This window comes from Anoplophora glabripennis, unplaced genomic scaffold, assembly GCF_000390285.2.
Source record: "Anoplophora glabripennis isolate ALB-LARVAE unplaced genomic scaffold, Agla_2.0 scaffold333, whole genome shotgun sequence".
Classification (NCBI taxonomy): Eukaryota; Metazoa; Arthropoda; class Insecta; order Coleoptera; family Cerambycidae; genus Anoplophora; species Anoplophora glabripennis.
Window position 1 is genome coordinate 423,528 of NW_019416412.1, and position 17,934 is coordinate 441,461.

Here is a 17,934-nt window from a genome sequence, read left to right on the forward strand (position 1 = left end):
AAAACTTTTCAGATCCCTTTTGATTCGCACGCTACTGGTTAGTTTTTATCATTTTTTTACATATCGGTAAGTAGTATGAGAGAAATGACAAGTTTCAAGTTTATGTCTTCAATTGCTGTTGGGTAATTGATCAAACTATGTTTCCACCTTGTGTATATCTTAAAACCTATTTTTTTCTCAGTTTGAGTATTTCATCACCCGTGTACAGAGATATTACACTTTGAATAGAAGTGGGAAGTACATTAAAAATATTCATCCTACATCTTGACCATAAATGTACCTACTCATATTTTTTCATAATCAGAGGCGGCCTTAGGGGGTGCCAACAACCCAAGTAAAAAAAAGTTTATATTTAAAACTTTATTTTATCCTTGGCTATTAGTTATATAAGTATATGACAATAAAATAAAGTTTGTTAATTTATAGTAAATATATTAATATTTAATAAGTAGTAAAAATTTGTCGTCTTTGTATTTGTTAACTTTTAAAAATCTCTTAAAACTCAAAATTTATAGCTTTTGCATTTCTCTTAAATCATCAGAAATATCTACTCGCACATTCGATTTACGAACATTTCACAAAAATGAAGGGCCTCGCAAAGATCTGCCGCCCGGCGCCTCGCAATGCTTAAGGCCGCCCCTGTTCATAATTAAAAGCTTTAAAATAATGGTAACATTTGTAACCAGGTTAAATGTTAAAGAAATTGGTAACAGAAGTAAAACCGATACAATTATTAATACAACATTTTAGATTACCTCTACAGGGTGTTTTTTAGTGACATACCCCTTATAACTCTTATACGGGTTGTCTGTATATTATAAAATATTTAAAATATATATATTATTGTAATCTTGGGGAGTGTTCTATCCAAATAAGTAAAAATATGAATTATTGTATTCCATTTAAAGTTTCCTGTTATATCTGAGAAATAGCAATCTACAACAATACAGTTCATCGTCGTCAGAGGGATCTTAACCTTTTATTCTACGATGGCGAGTTTGACATCGGTTAGACAATCCGTATAGAAGTTACAGGAAGTGTGTCAGTTAAATATACACTCTGTATATTGATAAAAATATCTACTAAAATAGAATTATATCGGCTACATAGAAGAACTTTATTTATGACTTTTGAATTAAACATATATAAACTGCGTTATTATTTATTACCAGAACATTTTGGCATCGCATCCTCTCATTCTTTATCACTGTCACTCACACGAAATCTGGAATCGGTAAGTTGAATAGTTTACAAGTTATGACCTTATAAACAAATTAACTAATTATTAGTCTGGACGATCCTGAGCATCTTCCACAATCGCACTGATTTTTTTCATTGTAGATTTCATAATAATACATTGAAATCTATATATTTTTTTTAAATTTCAAAGCAACCTGGAAAATTTTTTATTTTTTAGACTTTTTAATATATAGTTATATATTATTGCATATTCGGAAAGCTTATAAAAAGAGCTTTAAGTTAAAAAAAATCGTCAAGATTCGTTGAAAAACAATGTTACAGACTGTCAAATATTTTATTTTCAAGCGAATTTCGCTTTTTTAACGGCAGGACTATGAATATTATTGTCCTTTTTTTCGGACTCGCTGTCGTTCGCTTTCCCCACCCTTCCGCCGCGCCACAACTCGCCGAAAAATCAAGCGACCCACTGACTTTTGACAATATTTCTTATGCACTTAACATACTTCTACAAACAAAATATTTTTATCTGGGAAAGTACTCGGGTTGCCGGTTATGACAGTGTTATTTTTGCCGCTACCAACCTAATTTGTTTAACAATAGGCCGTCAACTTTGACAGTCTGTAGCTCCGTTATTTTTCAACGAATCTTGACGATTTTTCTTTTTTACTTAAAGCTTTTTTCATAAGCTTTCCAAATATGTAATAATATATAACTATATCACGCGCATGCGTCGTATATTTCATTTTGCAACTAAGGCTAAAAAATAAAAAAACTTTCCAGGTTGCAAATTTGAAATTAAAAAAAAAATTATAGATTTCAATGTATTATTATGAAATCTACCATGAAATTCAGCTTGCCGAAACAAAAAGTCGCGAAATTGTAATTTCCCAGCTCTTTTTCCTGGCCTAAATACTGATCTTTTGAGAGGAATGTAATTTTTTCATTAACTAACAAATTTTAATTTAACAAACCATAGCCAAGAACTTATGATGTAATATGTATTACTATTATTCATATTCTCTATTTTCTCTAAAATTCCTGTACAAAGAGACTTTTTTAATGCGCTAGTTAATTTTTGCCTAATTTTGCGTTATCATTACAATTTTTCTTGACAATTTGCTATTCAATGTTAATTTGTTTAAGAAAAACATGTATGATTTTTTGTATTTGTACAACCAGACTATACAAATTTACTAATCTTCGAAGCTCCCTAGATGCGTGTTTCTTTAGAATAGGTTCCGTCTGATCGGTAGACTAGACAGCAGGTTGTGTTCTTGGGCAAACTATGTGACATCACAATGCGTTCTAGATCACATGACAAAATTTAAATTGGATTGTATAATTCATAATGTAAATGAAAAACAAAGGTACCAATCAAAACGAATTTTTATTCCTTAAACACTACGTGTACAATTTCAAGAAACTTCAACCCACTACCAACGGGGCTGATAGATAGGGTGAGGCAAGATATGGGGAAGCCAGATATGGCGAGGCAATATACGGATTGGCGATGGCTGGAGCAGCAACAGCGGGGGCGGCGACGAGTGGGGCAGCTAACGCGTTATAGTTACGGGCGATCACCTGCGAACTTGTAGCAGTAACCACAGCAGGAGCTACGGCGAGAGGAGCAGCGGCCAAAATGCCTGGTTTAGCTTCACCGGAGACAGCGATGATGGCTGATGCAGAGAGGATCAAAATCTGTGGAAGAATGTTTGCTAATAATTAACCTCTTAACTATTTTAACGAGAGAAATCTTTCCTTAAATTTGTTCCACTCTAGTTTCTCATAAAAGCCAATCATGGCCTTTGTTTTTTTGCAATACATTGTACCTTAAACTTTTTTCGTTCAACTAAAACATTTACTTCCTTTAAAGGATAAGTACACTCAGTTTTGAAAAATAATCACACAAGTGATTAATTAATTATGTAATTCTTCTTTAAAAAATAAGTCCCAGTTGGGTAATAGTAGTTAATAAACCCCGACTTACCTTTTTTTTTTCAAAAAATTTATTTAAAGTGAGACAATTGTTTTCTATTTTGTGTTTGTTATTTATAATGGTTAGTTTAATAAATAATTAATACTACTGTAATAAAAAGAAACGAAATTTGACTTGTTATAACTACATATAAACATTTTTATCTCTACTTACAAATTTAAACATTTTGGAGTTTTCTCAAGGTGGTTGCTTGTTCAAAACTGCCGTTGTACCTATCAGTAGAAGTCTTTACCATCTTTTTATATTTTACACCCCCACTTTGAAAAATATTGTCAAATTGCTCTTGCAATTCCATGTATATAAATTAAAGGACACTCGAAATGATTTGTATTCAGGGTGGTGCTTTGATTTGTTAAGGAATTTGTACATCTCTCGGCATTATCTAATCTACGAGCATACCTCCATACTTTCAAAATTTGGGTCATCAGATTCGACAGAGTGCGTAATTAGCGTTGCCGACTGTACACGGTGTTCAATGCTCTTCTGTAGAAATCGTAGGTCTGTTTGTTTTTAATAGTCGGTAGTCGAAATGTAAACTTTTTTTGCGATGAAAAAATAACCAAAATATGTAAAGGTAGGTAGGTACCTATTTAACATGAAGAGAAAGAATCAGATCATAAAAGTAGTTTCAACAGCTGTGTTGAAATGCTCATTGTATGGTTTAATAAAATGATAATTGATAAACAAGGAAGAATAAATCAGCTTAGATCAATTTACTTTGATATAATTTTTTTCTTAAATAATTACAGACTCAAAAAACTTTTACTGGTTAATTGTTTTTGATGAATGTATTTTGTTAAATATTTTAATGAAATTTGGAAGAGGAAGGAGACAGTAAAAGCTGAAAATGGAATGAACTATTAATCTTGTTCCACAAAACTATCTACATTCAGAAAGCTAACTAATTTTATTAGGTGTTGACTTTCGAACCAGGCATAAAAAAGTTTATCAAAGGTACACGTTTATCAAAAATGGTGAAGTTTATAACCAGATACTCTTAAATACTCGGTTTTTTCGTAACACAACTGCAGTACAAACTAGAAATAAGTTTTTCTCTGAAGTGATGTCTTTACAGTTCAAAAATCGTGTGGTGTATTAATTGCAATTAGCCAATACGTGTATGTAGAAGATATAATTTGTTATTATAGTTAAGCATAGAGTTAATAATTATCTTCTACTTTAAGAGGTCTCTATAGGCAACCAGCAATACATTTTTATAAATTTTATTACACAGTTTGTCTAAATATGAATTAAGGCACAAATAACAGACTTTCCTCCATTCTAACGCAGATTTTCTATAAAATGGACTTTGTTTGAAACTCAATTTACTTTTTGTTGCCAAGAAATTTGTAATTTGTTGGCGGTGGCGTCGTAAATTACAAATTTCTTTACACCAAAAAGTTATTTGAGTTTCAAACCAAGTCCATTTCATAGAAAATCTGCGTTAGAATGGAGGAAAGTCTGTTATTTGGACACTGATTCATATTTCGACAAATTGTGTGTAAAATCTATAAAAATGTATTGTTGGTTGCCTATTTGCTATAGAGCCCTCTTAATAATTTGCGTTTTGTCTCTAAAGTCTTGCACCTTTGATTCCATGGTTGCAAATGCACTAGGGGCGACTAAATCCTGTTCGGAATCTTCAACATTTTGTGCAAGTTTTGTTGTTTATGGTTCAATTAACTCTATTTAGACAAAGTTCATTTGGTAAACGTGCTGTTAGTCGTTGAACCCGCTCTATTATTTACTAAATATAGATTTGGCGGTTTCAAAAGGTGGTTAATTTTATTAAAATGGGTTCTTTTCTTTCTAGTAGATGTCTCTTGTGAAAATATGTTAGTTTATCATGTTTCAAGAGCCCCCTCAAAAAAACCAGCTCAAAAAAATTTTTTTAAAGCTCACTCATAATTATTTTAACTTTCAAAGTAGTGTACCTACGTTTTCGAGCGACCTCTAAAAATAAATACCAACGAACAAATTTTTTTTTTTTTAGTTTGATGAACAAAAGAATAGAAATAAATCACGAGACATTTAAATTTTAAAAAATTACAAGTAGCAAGTAAATTTTGCCTCGAGAAATTTTTTAAGTGTCTCGTGATTTATTTCTATTGTTTTGTTAATCAAATTCAATAAAAAAAATTATTGATTCATTCATATTTATTTTTAGGAATCGCTCGAAAACATTTTAGGTACACTACTTTTAAAGTTAAAATAATTATGAGTGACCTTTAGAAATTAAAATATCGATTTGAAATTTTCAAAATCGAGAATTTTTCCAACCTAGAAAATAATAAAATGAGAAAAAAAAAAATAAAAAAATCAATATTCCACGAATTTGGAAATTTTTAAAAATCTTGAGCGACCTCTTAAAATATGATAAACATATTTTCACAAGACACAAAAAAAAAATGGTCGTTTTTTTGGGGCCACCCTAATGTAAATATTACAACTACAACCTTTTGAGATATTTTATTTAATTATTATACTTACCATTCATTGTTTCCCCAACATTTACCAAAAATGGTTAACCAAGAACTTTATTTTTGGCAGTCTAGACTTATATTTGATGCAATATCCGTCATTAACCCATAAAGATGTTACATGGTAACGATGGCAAGTGGGTTTAAATGAGAGCCAAAGTAGCTTTTAAAATATATTTTAAAAATGGTCCCCACAAGATAACATTCCACTGACCTAATACAAAACCATTTACAACAATTAATATATTTATGGAATAACACAGCTATGTACATTTTAAAAATACAATATGGTCAACATAAAAGTAAATTAGGTAAGAAAAATTAATAAACTGTCAAAGTATACATAACTAGATAAAGAATTTATGTATTTTTTATTTTATAAAAAATATAAATAACTACACCACATGAATCTTACTAAGAAAAAATATACACCCTGTATGTGTTTACGATATAAAACACAATACGATTTAAAACGGATTAGGTTTGTACATACCTAAACATTGAAATATCAAATTTAAGCATAATTGCTTATTTACAATGTACCTTATTAAGGAATATATGATTGATCACCTAGGGAATACGAAAAAAAAAGAAACTCAAAAAGAGAAAATAACACAAATAGTAACTAATAACAAAATACTAAATGTAAGATTTTATAGGTGCAAAAATCATTGTTGACAAATCAGAATCTGCATGAAAATATTTAAAAAAAAGGAGGCGCAATTTTAGTAAAGTTCAAAATATGTATGGAAATGTGGTATGTGAAGGATAAACTTTAATCGACTAAACTGTATTAAATTCACATAATTTCCTATTTACAAAAAAAAAAAATTATTAATTTTTCGATTATTGGTTTATTTCTCAGCAATGACTTTAAAAATACACATTTTTCTACAGTTGTGAATCGAGGAAGCAGCAATTTATTGCTGAAATAAAAACATAACTGACATTGTGATATATTTTTAGTAGTACATTAATTTTGATGCTGTATAATAAAATATCAAAAATGAGGAATGTATTTCTTTCCAAATTTAAGATCCCTTTTAATTAATTAAATATAACTGGTTCATATTAATATGAATACTTAGTGATATCTGTAAAAAAAATTAAACTGGAAATTTTGCCTCGCAGATCAATGATTCAACACCTAGATCAATTAAGGTCAGATATCACGAATTTTCAAAAAATAACCGATTCGCGCCAAATTTGGTATAAGAGGGTTTTCGGGGTCAGTGATCACGGATCCGAGATCAATTTTGCAAAATTGAAGATGGCGGATCCAAGATGACTGTAACCAAAAATATTACAGAATGAATTTCGCAATTCTGTTTTTTGAGGTTAGAAAATTCGCACTGAGAAAAATAACTGTATACTTACCTATAAAAAAAAATTTTTGTCATTAGTAATGTCCGATTGTAACAAGAATTGTATTTCAAATGAAAATATTATGACATTCTAAAATTAGTTAATTTTAAAAATTATCATTATTTTTAGATGCCAACAGACTAGAATAAATTAATAAACATAAAGACGCCTATTTTAAGAAATTTCGACAACGATTTTTGCACCACTAAAGGAACGCACAGTAGAAAAGGCTGCGCATATTTTACCTAATGCAGGGCGTATACCAAATTTTCACAAAAAAATTCCTTGATATTTTCAAACAGATTTGAATTTGGTAAATTTACCACTTTGCACAAAAAAAGTGAGTTCTTTATCGGTTCCCACTTGTCAATAGCCACCAGTTCAGTTCTCAATTGTGTCTCACGACTGTTTCGAAAATTATACAGTTGCCGCCATAAAGATTGTACAGCCTTCATAAATGATTACAAGCCACGTCACCAGTAATTTTATTTTCTTCACATTGGCAACTAAATTTCGGTAAAATTAAAAATGATCAAGATTGGCATAATTTTTTACGAGATTTTATTCAGCAAATCAGCGATTGCATTATCTTGATTGTTGACGCAACGCAATCGGGGACACATGATTTTAGAAACTTGGGAGATGTTTGCTTGAAGGAAATTTTAATAAGCCGAAATTTAAAAAAATATATTTTTCAAAAAATCAAAATAAACAGATCATATGACGAGTAGATCCTAGCCAATAATTCTCATATTTGTTGAAAAATGTAGGAATTATTTTTAATTTTGGCAGATTAAATTTTTTTTCTGAGAATGGGTTTCTTGCTGACATTTTACATTTATTAACAGGTACTGGGGTGGCCGATTATATTCGTCCAGGGCGCATAATTTAGAAATACAACCCTGAGTATATCAGTTAAGAGGGGTCTACAGCAACACACATTTTTATAGATTTTATTACACAGTTTGTCTAAATATGAATCAATGCCCAAATAACAGACTTTCCTCCATTTTAACGCAGATTTTCTATAAAATGGGGTTAGTTTGAAACTCAAATTACTTTTTGTTGTAAAGAAATTTGTAATTTGCCAGTTTTGAACATCGTAAATTACAAATTTCTTTACCACAAAAAGTAATTTGAGTTTCAAACCAAGTCCATTTTATAGAAAATCTGCGTTACAATGGAGGAAAGTCTGTTATTTGTACAAAGATTCATATTTAGACAAACTGCATAATAAAATCTATAAAAATATATCACCGTCTTAAGAAACGCAGATTAATTGCAATTGGAATTAAAAAATTAGATATATTCCGTTACTTTCAAGTTGGTATATACCCTGCCAATGCCCTAAAAATAGATTTACCCTAAAATTACCACGTTAAAACTATACCTACAAAAAATGAGTACCCGTTAAATAATTTTTAAAGAACATTTTAAATGCAAAAAACAAACTTTTTAAAATAAATTAACAAAACAAAACTAGTTACGTTGAATTGCATTGCATTTTCGATTTATGTCTATTTTTCGGTGAAGCATTTTAACAAAATAATGTAAAATACCGTAACACCCAGCATCCACCGCTTTGTAAAGGATTTCGGGGAGACTAAGACTAAAAAAATTTAAATTATCACAACTTAAAACCATAATAAAATTAAAAAAAAAAATATACATATAAACTCAAACCTAACAAAATTTTCTTTTCTTTTATATTTTGGAGTTTTTTTGTCCATTTTTCGGCATAAACAAATATTTTGCGGCAGGTACGCCTTTTTTAAAAAAAATATTTAATTAAAATTATTTTCTTTCACCTTTTTACTTATAAATGCGGCACAATATGAATCGTTACTACATTTTTTAATTTATAAGTAAAAATATTATAACAATTTTCGTGTAAAATAACGTCGTTAATTGTCCACGACTGAATATGGAAGAACCGTTATCCGAACTGAAAGAAGTTATCCAAGAAAAAATATTTTACTTCGTGTAAATTGAGGTATTTCAGGTTTTCCTCTGTCCTGTATTAAACGATCAACTTGCTAATAATATGGCGTCCCCTCCCCCGCACTTTCGACTCATAAACCATATTAGAATTCCACATTTCTTATATCAAATCTTTGAAAAAAATTAAAACCCCGGTGTTAAAACAACAATAAAAAAAATACAATGAAACAAAATGCAAAAAAATGTTAGGAATACACGATGAAAAACAATTGGAAGACTTTAACCTACGATTGTTACCATTTAACCTTATCGCAAAAATATATTATTAAAAATATGAATTATTTGCGAATATGAGACACTATAAGGCCATAAATTTTCATTGGATAGGTTAAACAATTTGATTAAAGTTTTTTTACACAATTTTTTTCGGATTTTTCATTTTTGGCACACATTTTAAAGATTGCTAATCGTTACGGATCTAAGTTAAATGTTTTACTTTCCTTGTGATGGAATGCATGTTAAATTGCAGCAGTCAGGCAATGAAAATTCCCCCGCAAAGGCTGCCTGTGACATTACGTCTTCGATTATGGATTTGAGTATGTATGATATCCCGCAGGTGCTTTGCACCCATCATAATACGATAGTCAACTATTTAAGTCTTTTTTTTTATAGATTATGAGATCTTGTCTCTTAGCACATGTCTGGGGTTGTAATCACATGTACCTGACACGACAGTCTTAGCCTGTACCGTGCAGGAATAAATAAGCTAAATTACTGACGTTTCTAGTTGTCCCTACGTGCTTTCTTTTTGCTCTTCTTCGCCGCCTTGGCTTCTGTCCATACATCTGCGAATAAATATTAATGAATGATCGAAAATGTTATTTAAAAAAATCTAAAATATTGTCATACATTAATTTTATTTATTTACTTTATCTGTAATAACGATAATTGAAAATGATAAATAATAAAGGAGTCAAGCTTAAAACGGAAGCATAAAAACAAAACAAGGGAGTCAAGATATCGAGATGTGGTTCTCAAAATAGAACAGAAATGCTTCAATCATTTTTTCCGCATCAGAAATAGGAGAAACCCCAAAAAGTGTTGAAATTGGCCGTACACTCAAAATAATAGCAACATGCAGAAATTAAGTACAAAAAACTTACCACCAAGTTCATCAAACACCGGGGCAGCTTCCTTAGACTGAGCCTTACGTGCAGGTGCACTCTCAGTTTTTTCAATCTTCTTTTCGCTTTTAACAGTTTCTTTAACTGTTTCTTTCTCCTGTGACTCTGCAGGAGGAGCCACAGGTTCTTCAACTACTTCCTTTTTAGCCTTCTTTTCCTTCTTCTTGTCCTTCTTTTCTTCCACAACAACTACCGGTTCTTCAATTACAAGATTTTCCTCTTTTTTAGTCACTTTTTCGATGGTTATTTCCTCTTTAATGTCTCTATCTAACTCACGTAGCTCTTTGTTGACGACTTCTTTAACAAGTTTTTCGATCTCTACCTTGTCTACTTTGTCGGAAGCTTTCTTTGGTTTCTTTTCTTTTTTAGCTGGTGACTGTTCTTTCTTCTTTTTGTCAGATTTCAGTGGCACTGTTTCCCAGTCGCCTTCATCAAAATCGACTGGTTTTACCGTCGCCTTCTTATTGTTTTTCTTACTTTTAGCTTCTTCAATGATATTGCTCTTTATGACTTCATTTTTCTTGGTCTTTTCCACTTGCTTGTTATCTAATTTTTTCTCTTTTTTCTCTTGTTTTGGTTCTGGTGCCTCTTTGTTTGGCGACCTCTTAGGCTCCTTTGCTGGGGACTTATCATGTCTCGCTTCTCCAGTAGAAACATGACCGTTTGCAGAAGATTTCTGCATAAAAACAAATTATGGAGTAAAATTTATAAGAGTAGGTTACAGCAGCAATAAATAAAATTTCTAGGTGTTTTAATTAAGCGTGAAATGAAATTTACTTTCTCTTATCTGGACCATAAATAGCCTATATAGAAATTTATTATGTATGTTTCATTAAAGTTTAGTGATTCAGTTTCAAAATTTTGTACTTCAATTCATAATAATGTAACACATTTATAATAAACAATCTTATCATTAAACATTATCAATATGTTTTCAGACATATTCAAAACAAATACCTACTTATCACTGTTCAATATGGACATTGCATAGATAGTAATACCAATGTGCGTTAATTTTATAACTAATTTTGTAACTGTCTGAATAGTGAATTTTTCTGGATTATTATTCATTACAAATATAATTATGTCAGCTAATTATGTACAATAAGTTGCTTAAAGCAAACCGTATGATGGCATATATCATGTAATTTAAATTTGAATTATACAATTAATTACAAAACAATTTTTAGACGAGCTTGTATTATAAATAACTACATAGTATAAAATAATTTCAGATTTCTGCAGCTGCTATGGCCATTTATTTTCAGCAGCAGGAAGTTAATGAGACTTGGCAAATGCTCTTTGAAGTTTGGCTGATTGTAAAGCTCTTTATGTTTAATTAGAGAAAATATACATTAGAAATATAAAAACTATATAATACCAAATATAAAAACCATACATTGTTTATTCATATTTAAATATATAAAAACAGCAGCAATGATAATAAAACATAAAGTAGGTACCTAGTACCTTACTTAATTTATCTATGTATTTTATTAAGTACTTTCATAATGATATCCTTCCACATACCTAATTAAAATAAGATGTGTCATTATACTTAAATTTTCACGATTACAAAGAAGCCAATAATTAGATAAGTTAGATGAAAACTTGTAGTGCAAATAATATAATTTCACACAATTTTGTATACTTAATCCATGTTAAATATAATTTTTGTTTTAACCTTATCTTTGCGATATAAGGTGGAATTGGTTATTTCTCATTCAGAAAAAACTCTGCTAAGTGTTTGCCACATAGGCACTACTACAACATAAACAAACAATATACAAATAGCTGTCTTTTTTATATTTATAAGTGTAATTATTAAGTGAGCTCGACGTCAGTGTGCATTTATCCACAATCCCAAAAATTTCGTTCAAAATAATTCAAGACTAAAAAGAGAAAGCCGTAGTAAACATATGTTGTACAAAACAAAAGAAATATAATTAGGTAAAATGAAATGTTTTCAGATCAAAATTACTTGGCTATTTATAAACAAGAATTTAATTTACCTTTTCTTTTATTTTCCGTTTTTTTCCAGTCGACTTCCTGTCGTCGCTTGAGAGTTTATTGAAAGGTGGTTGTTCTGGTGATTTAAATCCAAAAGTAAAAACTAAAATCGCCCCAAAAATTACCAAAGCCGTTGGTATGTAAAGCACATACTGATTTGAAAGCTCTCGAATAATTTCCATGGTTTTTTCACTGTACAAATCCACAAAATGCAACGATCAGTACATTTAGTTGCTCTTACTAAACAGACACGACACAAGTGCAATTTTTTTGGTGACGCGGCCGTGACGTAAACAATATTCATATGTTTTGTTCCCTGCTTGTGCGCCACGTATTTGCGCAACGTGAAGTTTTGCGGGTGCGCGTAATTTAGTATTTTCGTTACATGATGTTGCCGATTACGTTGCCAACTGTGGCATTTTCATACCAATCCTCAAATTAACTTTCTATTCGTTTACATTTAAAACAATATGAAGTTTCTTGTATCTTGTGGAAATATTAACACCTTAATTTTTTGCGAGAAATTCCAAAGCTATGGTTCCTTTCTAAATACAACTTTGTTTTTTTCGTTGGCAAACTTATTCGAATAATCAGCCAATCGGAACAAAGTATCTTAAAATTCTTTGTCGGTGTCCAATCTGGTAGATATAAGATCCATGTTTTTTTTATGCACTTAACTCTATATTCCTCATATAGAGTTCAGTGATCGCACAAATGTAATTTGACATTACTAATGTCAATTTGTCAATTGTCAAACAATGTCAAAAAGCCTCTGAAGTTCGGTTTTGATGTGTTTTCAAAATTATTAGATTTCAATTTTCTAATAACAGCGATTTGTGCCTAATGAATTTATACTTAAAACCTGTAACTATTGAATTTAACATTCGTTTTGTTCAAAATGAATCCCTTAACCAATATGAAAAATGTTATAAAACTGAGCGAACAAGAACTGCAAACAAATAATAAAACTTCTTGGCATGACCAGTACAAGAATAGTGCATGGGTTTTTGTAGGCGGACTGCCATATGACTTGTCTGAAGGAGATATTATTTGTATATTTTCTCAGTACGGTGAGGTAGTAAACATTAATTTGATACGCTCGAAAGACACAGGAAAATCAAAAGGTTTTTGTTTTCTATGTTACGAAGATCAGAGATCTACTGTCTTAGCAGTCGATAATTTTAACGGAATTAAAGTGATGAATCGGACCATTAGGGTGGATCATGTTTCTGATTACAAGGTTCCTAAAGAACACAAAAATACAGAGGAAGAAACTAAAAAATTATATGTAGAAGGATGTGCACCTCAAATTAATGTGCGGAGAATACCATCTCCCCCAACAGACTTTAGAGAAACTATCGCCGATCAAATTGAAGCTGATATAAAGCTGCCTGCTAGGTTACCTATTTACCCAATACGAGAGAAATCTGAAGAGATGGTAGATATTAAGAAAGAAAAATTAGAAGTCAAGGGAAAGGAGCAAATTAAAAAGGAGAAAAAGAAAAGAAAGCAAAAGAAGGAATACAGATCTTCCAGTGATGATTCAAGTTCCGAGGATAAAAAGAAAAAAAAATCCAAAAAAAGAAAGTGAGCCATTAAAATTACTATTCATTATAATTTTTCATAACATAAATATTTGTTAAGTAGGTCATAGAATGTAAATAGACGCTTTATTATGTAAAATATGAAATTTTTCTATGGAACTAATTTATTAATAATGTTCAGGTTGAGATGAAAAAATAAACAATTTTGAAGATTTATATTTTATTTATCGAGAGTCCTTCAGTTTTTTTACAAGATCACAATACAAACATTACAGACTTAAACATGACTAGACGTTTGTTACACTTATAAAGACTTTTCAAAGTATTCATTTCAGATAGACGAGTAGATAAGTGCAAATAACAAAAATTAATATCAATGCGTTGAACTGTGGAAACAAATACATAGAAAAAGAATACCAAAAGAGACTTGAATTTCAACTTGGTGTAAATTAAATAAATAAACTAATTTAAATGGAAGTAGATCTACTTGTGAGCAGAAATATCGATAACATTTTATCCTTTCATTTTTTTTGCACAAAACTATTTTTCAAATAATTCAAATCAGTTTGTTTTCAAACTGATTGTAAAAAAACTTTTTATTATTCGTTATTCGTTACGCAAACGATCATTTGGCGTGTAAGACAAAAGAGAAAAAATAAACACAAGATACATACAAATACGTTCAAGTAGTAATCGCTTTATCTTAACAAATCAGTAACAGAAAAGCAATAACAGAATTTTCAACAAACAATTAAAATAAACTATACGCAGCTCTGTTTTTCAACAAATAAACCTAGAATATCACAAATATGAGGTACATAAATAATTCGAGCAATATCTTTGGTCTTCGACTGAGCAAACGAAACAGTTTTAACCTTAAATATAATAGAGATTTCCTCAAAATGAAACTATACTAAAAATTTGTTCTCGCATATAACAATAAATTACATATCATTTCGTAACTACTAAAATGCAAAGCTGTAGTGAAAACGGCTTTTATTAAACTAGGAGCTAAACCTTTAAAGAAACCCGGTACACCCTCCACTTTATATATTCTCACCAAGCAATCGGTCAATCCTTTACACTGAAAATGAACACCCCCAAAAACTGCCCTGCCTTCCTCAAAACCTTGTATCTGCAATCGTTTCTTTGCTAGATCGAAGGGATATATAAATGTTTTTGCGCATAATCCTGCTAAACTACCTGCTACTAAGCTACTCGATAAAGTAGTGTGAGTCGAGTGGACGAACGTTTTGTACAAGTCATCGAAGATCTTGTAGCACATGAATTGGGCACCAGCATGAGGTCCGATTTGTATTACAGTAGGCCACAAACCTCTGAAAAGTACCATTGGCCCCTCATTCCTACAAATGTTCTGACCAGCGTGTAGAATACCCTCATAGACTTTTTTTTGTTCACTCTGCGCTACTAGTCGTGTCCGTATTACATCAAATGGAAAAGAAACTACGGTGGCGGTACAACCTGCAAATTTTAAAGTAGTAAAAATAATATCGCATTAGATTACCATATATCTGCAACAATAACTCATACCACATTGTTATGTAACAGTTAATATTCATGCTAATATCTATACATCGACTGCACTTAAAAATAATTTCAATTATACCTGCTGCACTTCCACAGACAAAATTCACAATAGGAGATGTATGTGCAGGCAAATTCAATTGGTATGCCTTTTTTGACAGAACCTCGAAAGTCCAAAACTGTACAATTCCATAAATAATTGAAAGCCATTGTGCTGGTATATGACCCTTCCAAAATGCCTTGATTCCTTCTTCTCGACTAATTAAATACACTGCTTGAAAGATTGAACGATACTTTGAAACAGCCTTATGTGATATGGGCTCAACTTGCAGCTGAAATCTAATTTTTAAAACATCTAAGGGTTGACAAGTTGCACGAGTTATACATCCTGACGCTCCCCCTGCAAAAGCAAAGTCGAACTGAGTTAATTTTTCATGTTGTTTATCGAAGCCAACCATTGTTTACGGCAGTTAATTCTCCATAAACTGAAACAAAATTATATTTTAAGTTTTCTAAGGTCGTCTCTTATATTGAAACTTATGAACCTGTGTACCTCATGAGAAGTTGTGTAATATTATTTGAACGATTTTTGTGTATAAAGTAAATATTTTGCTTTGCGATACTCTTAGATATTAAAACAAACTAAATGTATGCTCTATACAAGGAACTGTCTCCACTTTCATACAGAAAAAATCCATTTTTAAACATAAACTTTGTATCTTTCCATAGTGCATGTCTATAAAAATTAAAAAATTTACACGAATTATAAAACGTCCACTATTTTACTTTAGTCTAACCTCTAGCCAGTGTTTCTTTGCTCTTTTGGGATTTTGATACAATGAAATTGAAATTTATATTTATTTACCGAAAACAAATAACAACTAGTTGGTGAATTTTGAGGAGCGAGAGTTGGTCATTCTGGCGTGGTTTATGTGACGTATATCCCCATTCTAACCTATATAACCTATTTTGTCTTAATGTTAATTGAAAAGCAGTAATTTAATTTACATGCAAAATGGTATGTAAAGACACTCTTAAGATAAAAAATTTGCCAAAAGAGTTATCAGAGGCTCAAAAAGAAGATTTCGCACGTCATTTTGGAGCCTCAAAAGTGAAAGTAATAACATCTCGAGTGAAAGAAAAATCTGTTGTATATGCGAAATTTGAATCTGAAGAATTAGCTAAGAATGTTTTACTTAGATTACACCAAATAAATGTTCTAAATTGCAGACTTTGTGTAGAATATGCAGAAAATGATATTCTTCAAGGTAAATCGCAACTGAAAAAGGTTGAAGAAAGTGACATTAGTAATAAAAAATCTTTTAAGACATTTGTAAGCAAATTGACTGCTTTTAATGAGTCTGTTGGTTTCCATCAGCCTCCTCCTTCTCATCTAAAGTATCTCTACCCCAAACCAAACAGAGCTACGATAAATAACATTGCTCATGCCTTAGCTACTATACCTAGATTTTATACGCAAGTATTGCATCTAATGAATAAGATGAACTTACCTCCACCATTTGTTGTTGAATCCCCACCGGTAAGAACTATAACACCGTCGCAACATCCTGTAGTACAAAGGCCGGTAGAAAAAGTGCCAACTCCAGAGATAAAGCCTGCAGAGAGTTCCTCGGAATCGGAACTGGAGAGCGATGAAGACAGCTTTAGGAATCGAGAATACACTCCTCTGAAAAGGAAAGCTCCACAGAAACAAGTTGTTAAAAGACCGAAATTTAATAAACCTCCAGTTGTACAAGTCACGAGTTCTGTACCTAAATCTGCAGAGAAAACAGAGAATGTGTTTGATAAGGTTTGTTGTATTTTGAATTTTAAAGAATACTTTAAATTTTGTGTATTAATACATAAAAAAATATTTTAGGTGGACGTTCAAGTTCATAAGAAAATTGAGGTAAAGGTTACGTCAAACGTGCTAGATCAGCCCAAAACAAATCAACAGGGAACTGAAAAAGTTGGCTCGTTTGGAATATTATTGCCTTTAGAGAAGCCTGACGCGACCAAAGAAGCTTCACCAATTCCCGAAAAACCACCCGAAGAAGAAAGAACTTCAATTACAACTGAAGAACTAGCAGCTAACCGAATATCTCATAAAGATCTTGGTGTTTTACCAGTTTTCAAGAACTATCATGCAGGTGCGCCGACATGTCGGTTGTACATTAAAAACTGTGCGAAAACTGTAGTTACGAAAGATCTCGAATATATATTCAATAGGTATAGAGTTCCAGAAGGTGAAACACCTAGTCAGTTTGATATTCGCCTGATGCAAGAGGGAAGGATGAAAGGTCAAGCTTTTGTAACTCTAGACAGCGTAGAACTTGCTCATAAAGCCTTAAAAGAGACCAACGGGTATATTTTGAAAGATAAGCCTTTGGTAGTTGTTTTTGCTAGATCTGCTGCGCAGAAGAAATAACAATGTTTTTGTATCTGTAATAATAGTTATTTTTTAAATGTTCTCATTTTTTTTTATAAGAAATCAATTATTTTAGAACATGAAATTATTACACAAATATATTTCTCTTCTTTAATATTCAGTGCAGGAAAATTAATAGAAAAATATACAGAGGTTTTGAGAGACGTGGCACATTTATTTTAAATTACTATTTGTATACAGCACTTTATAAAGGGGATTTTATGTCCTAGAAAAAAAGTAA

General features: G+C 31.1%; 4 protein-coding genes across 5 annotated transcripts; 2 read left to right on the forward strand and 2 right to left on the reverse strand.

Moving 5' to 3' along the window:
- Nucleotides 1–8,771: 8,771 nt before the first annotated feature.
- Nucleotides 8,772–12,449, reverse strand: LOC108913252 (uncharacterized protein DDB_G0286299). Its single transcript, XM_018718774.1, has 3 exons — nt 12,179–12,449; nt 10,146–10,842; nt 8,772–9,827 (listed from the first exon to the last, which is right to left on the reverse strand). The coding sequence occupies exons 1-3, from the start codon at nt 12,356–12,358 to the stop codon at nt 9,766–9,768; spliced, it is 939 nt and encodes a 312-aa protein (XP_018574290.1). The 5' UTR covers nt 12,359–12,449; the 3' UTR covers nt 8,772–9,765.
- A 478-nt stretch (nt 12,450–12,927) lies between these two features.
- LOC108913261 (RNA-binding motif protein, X-linked 2) lies at nt 12,928–13,901 on the forward strand. The gene has a single exon (XM_018718788.1). The coding sequence runs from the start codon at nt 13,075–13,077 to the stop codon at nt 13,765–13,767; it is 693 nt and encodes a 230-aa protein (XP_018574304.1). The 5' UTR covers nt 12,928–13,074; the 3' UTR covers nt 13,768–13,901.
- Nucleotides 13,902–14,242: 341 nt separating this feature from the next.
- On the reverse strand, nt 14,243–16,032 carry LOC108913282 (mitochondrial thiamine pyrophosphate carrier). Of its 2 annotated transcripts, none has more exons than XM_018718814.1 (3): nt 15,819–16,032; nt 15,348–15,750; nt 14,243–15,202 (listed from the first exon to the last, which is right to left on the reverse strand). In XM_018718814.1, exons 2-3 carry the CDS (start codon nt 15,721–15,723, stop codon nt 14,634–14,636), a joined length of 945 nt encoding a protein of 314 aa, XP_018574330.1. In that variant the 5' UTR covers nt 15,724–15,750; nt 15,819–16,032; the 3' UTR covers nt 14,243–14,633. The 2 variants fall into 2 exon arrangements, with proteins under 2 accessions (XP_018574330.1, XP_018574331.1); XM_018718815.1 differs by having other exon boundaries at nt 15,811–16,032.
- A 193-nt stretch (nt 16,033–16,225) lies between these two features.
- On the forward strand, nt 16,226–17,731 carry LOC108913281 (RNA-binding protein 40). The gene is made up of 2 exons (XM_018718813.1): nt 16,226–17,075; nt 17,145–17,731. Exons 1-2 carry the CDS (start codon nt 16,281–16,283, stop codon nt 17,691–17,693), a joined length of 1,344 nt encoding a protein of 447 aa, XP_018574329.1. The 5' UTR covers nt 16,226–16,280; the 3' UTR covers nt 17,694–17,731.
- Nucleotides 17,732–17,934: the final 203 nt, after the last annotated feature.

Coding starts and splice junctions, on each gene's coding strand:
- LOC108913252 (XM_018718774.1), bottom strand. CDS start 12,358: ATGGAAATTATTCGAGAGCTTTCAAATCAGTATGTGCTTTACATACCA. Junction 10,843..12,178: donor AACGGAAAATAAAAGAAAAG/GTAAATTAAATT, acceptor GTTTTTATGCAG/AAATCTTCTGCAAACGGTCA. Junction 9,828..10,145: donor GGTGTTTGATGAACTTGGTG/GTAAGTTTTTTG, acceptor ATTTATTCGCAG/ATGTATGGACAGAAGCCAAG.
- LOC108913281 (XM_018718813.1), top strand. CDS start 16,281: ATGGTATGTAAAGACACTCTTAAGATAAAAAATTTGCCAAAAGAGTTA. Junction 17,076..17,144: donor CAGAGAATGTGTTTGATAAG/GTTTGTTGTATT, acceptor AAAATATTTTAG/GTGGACGTTCAAGTTCATAA.
- LOC108913261 (XM_018718788.1), top strand. CDS start 13,075: ATGAATCCCTTAACCAATATGAAAAATGTTATAAAACTGAGCGAACAA.
- LOC108913282 (XM_018718814.1), bottom strand. CDS start 15,723: ATGGTTGGCTTCGATAAACAACATGAAAAATTAACTCAGTTCGACTTT. Junction 15,203..15,347: donor TGTCTGTGGAAGTGCAGCAG/GTATAATTGAAA, acceptor TAAAATTTGCAG/GTTGTACCGCCACCGTAGTT.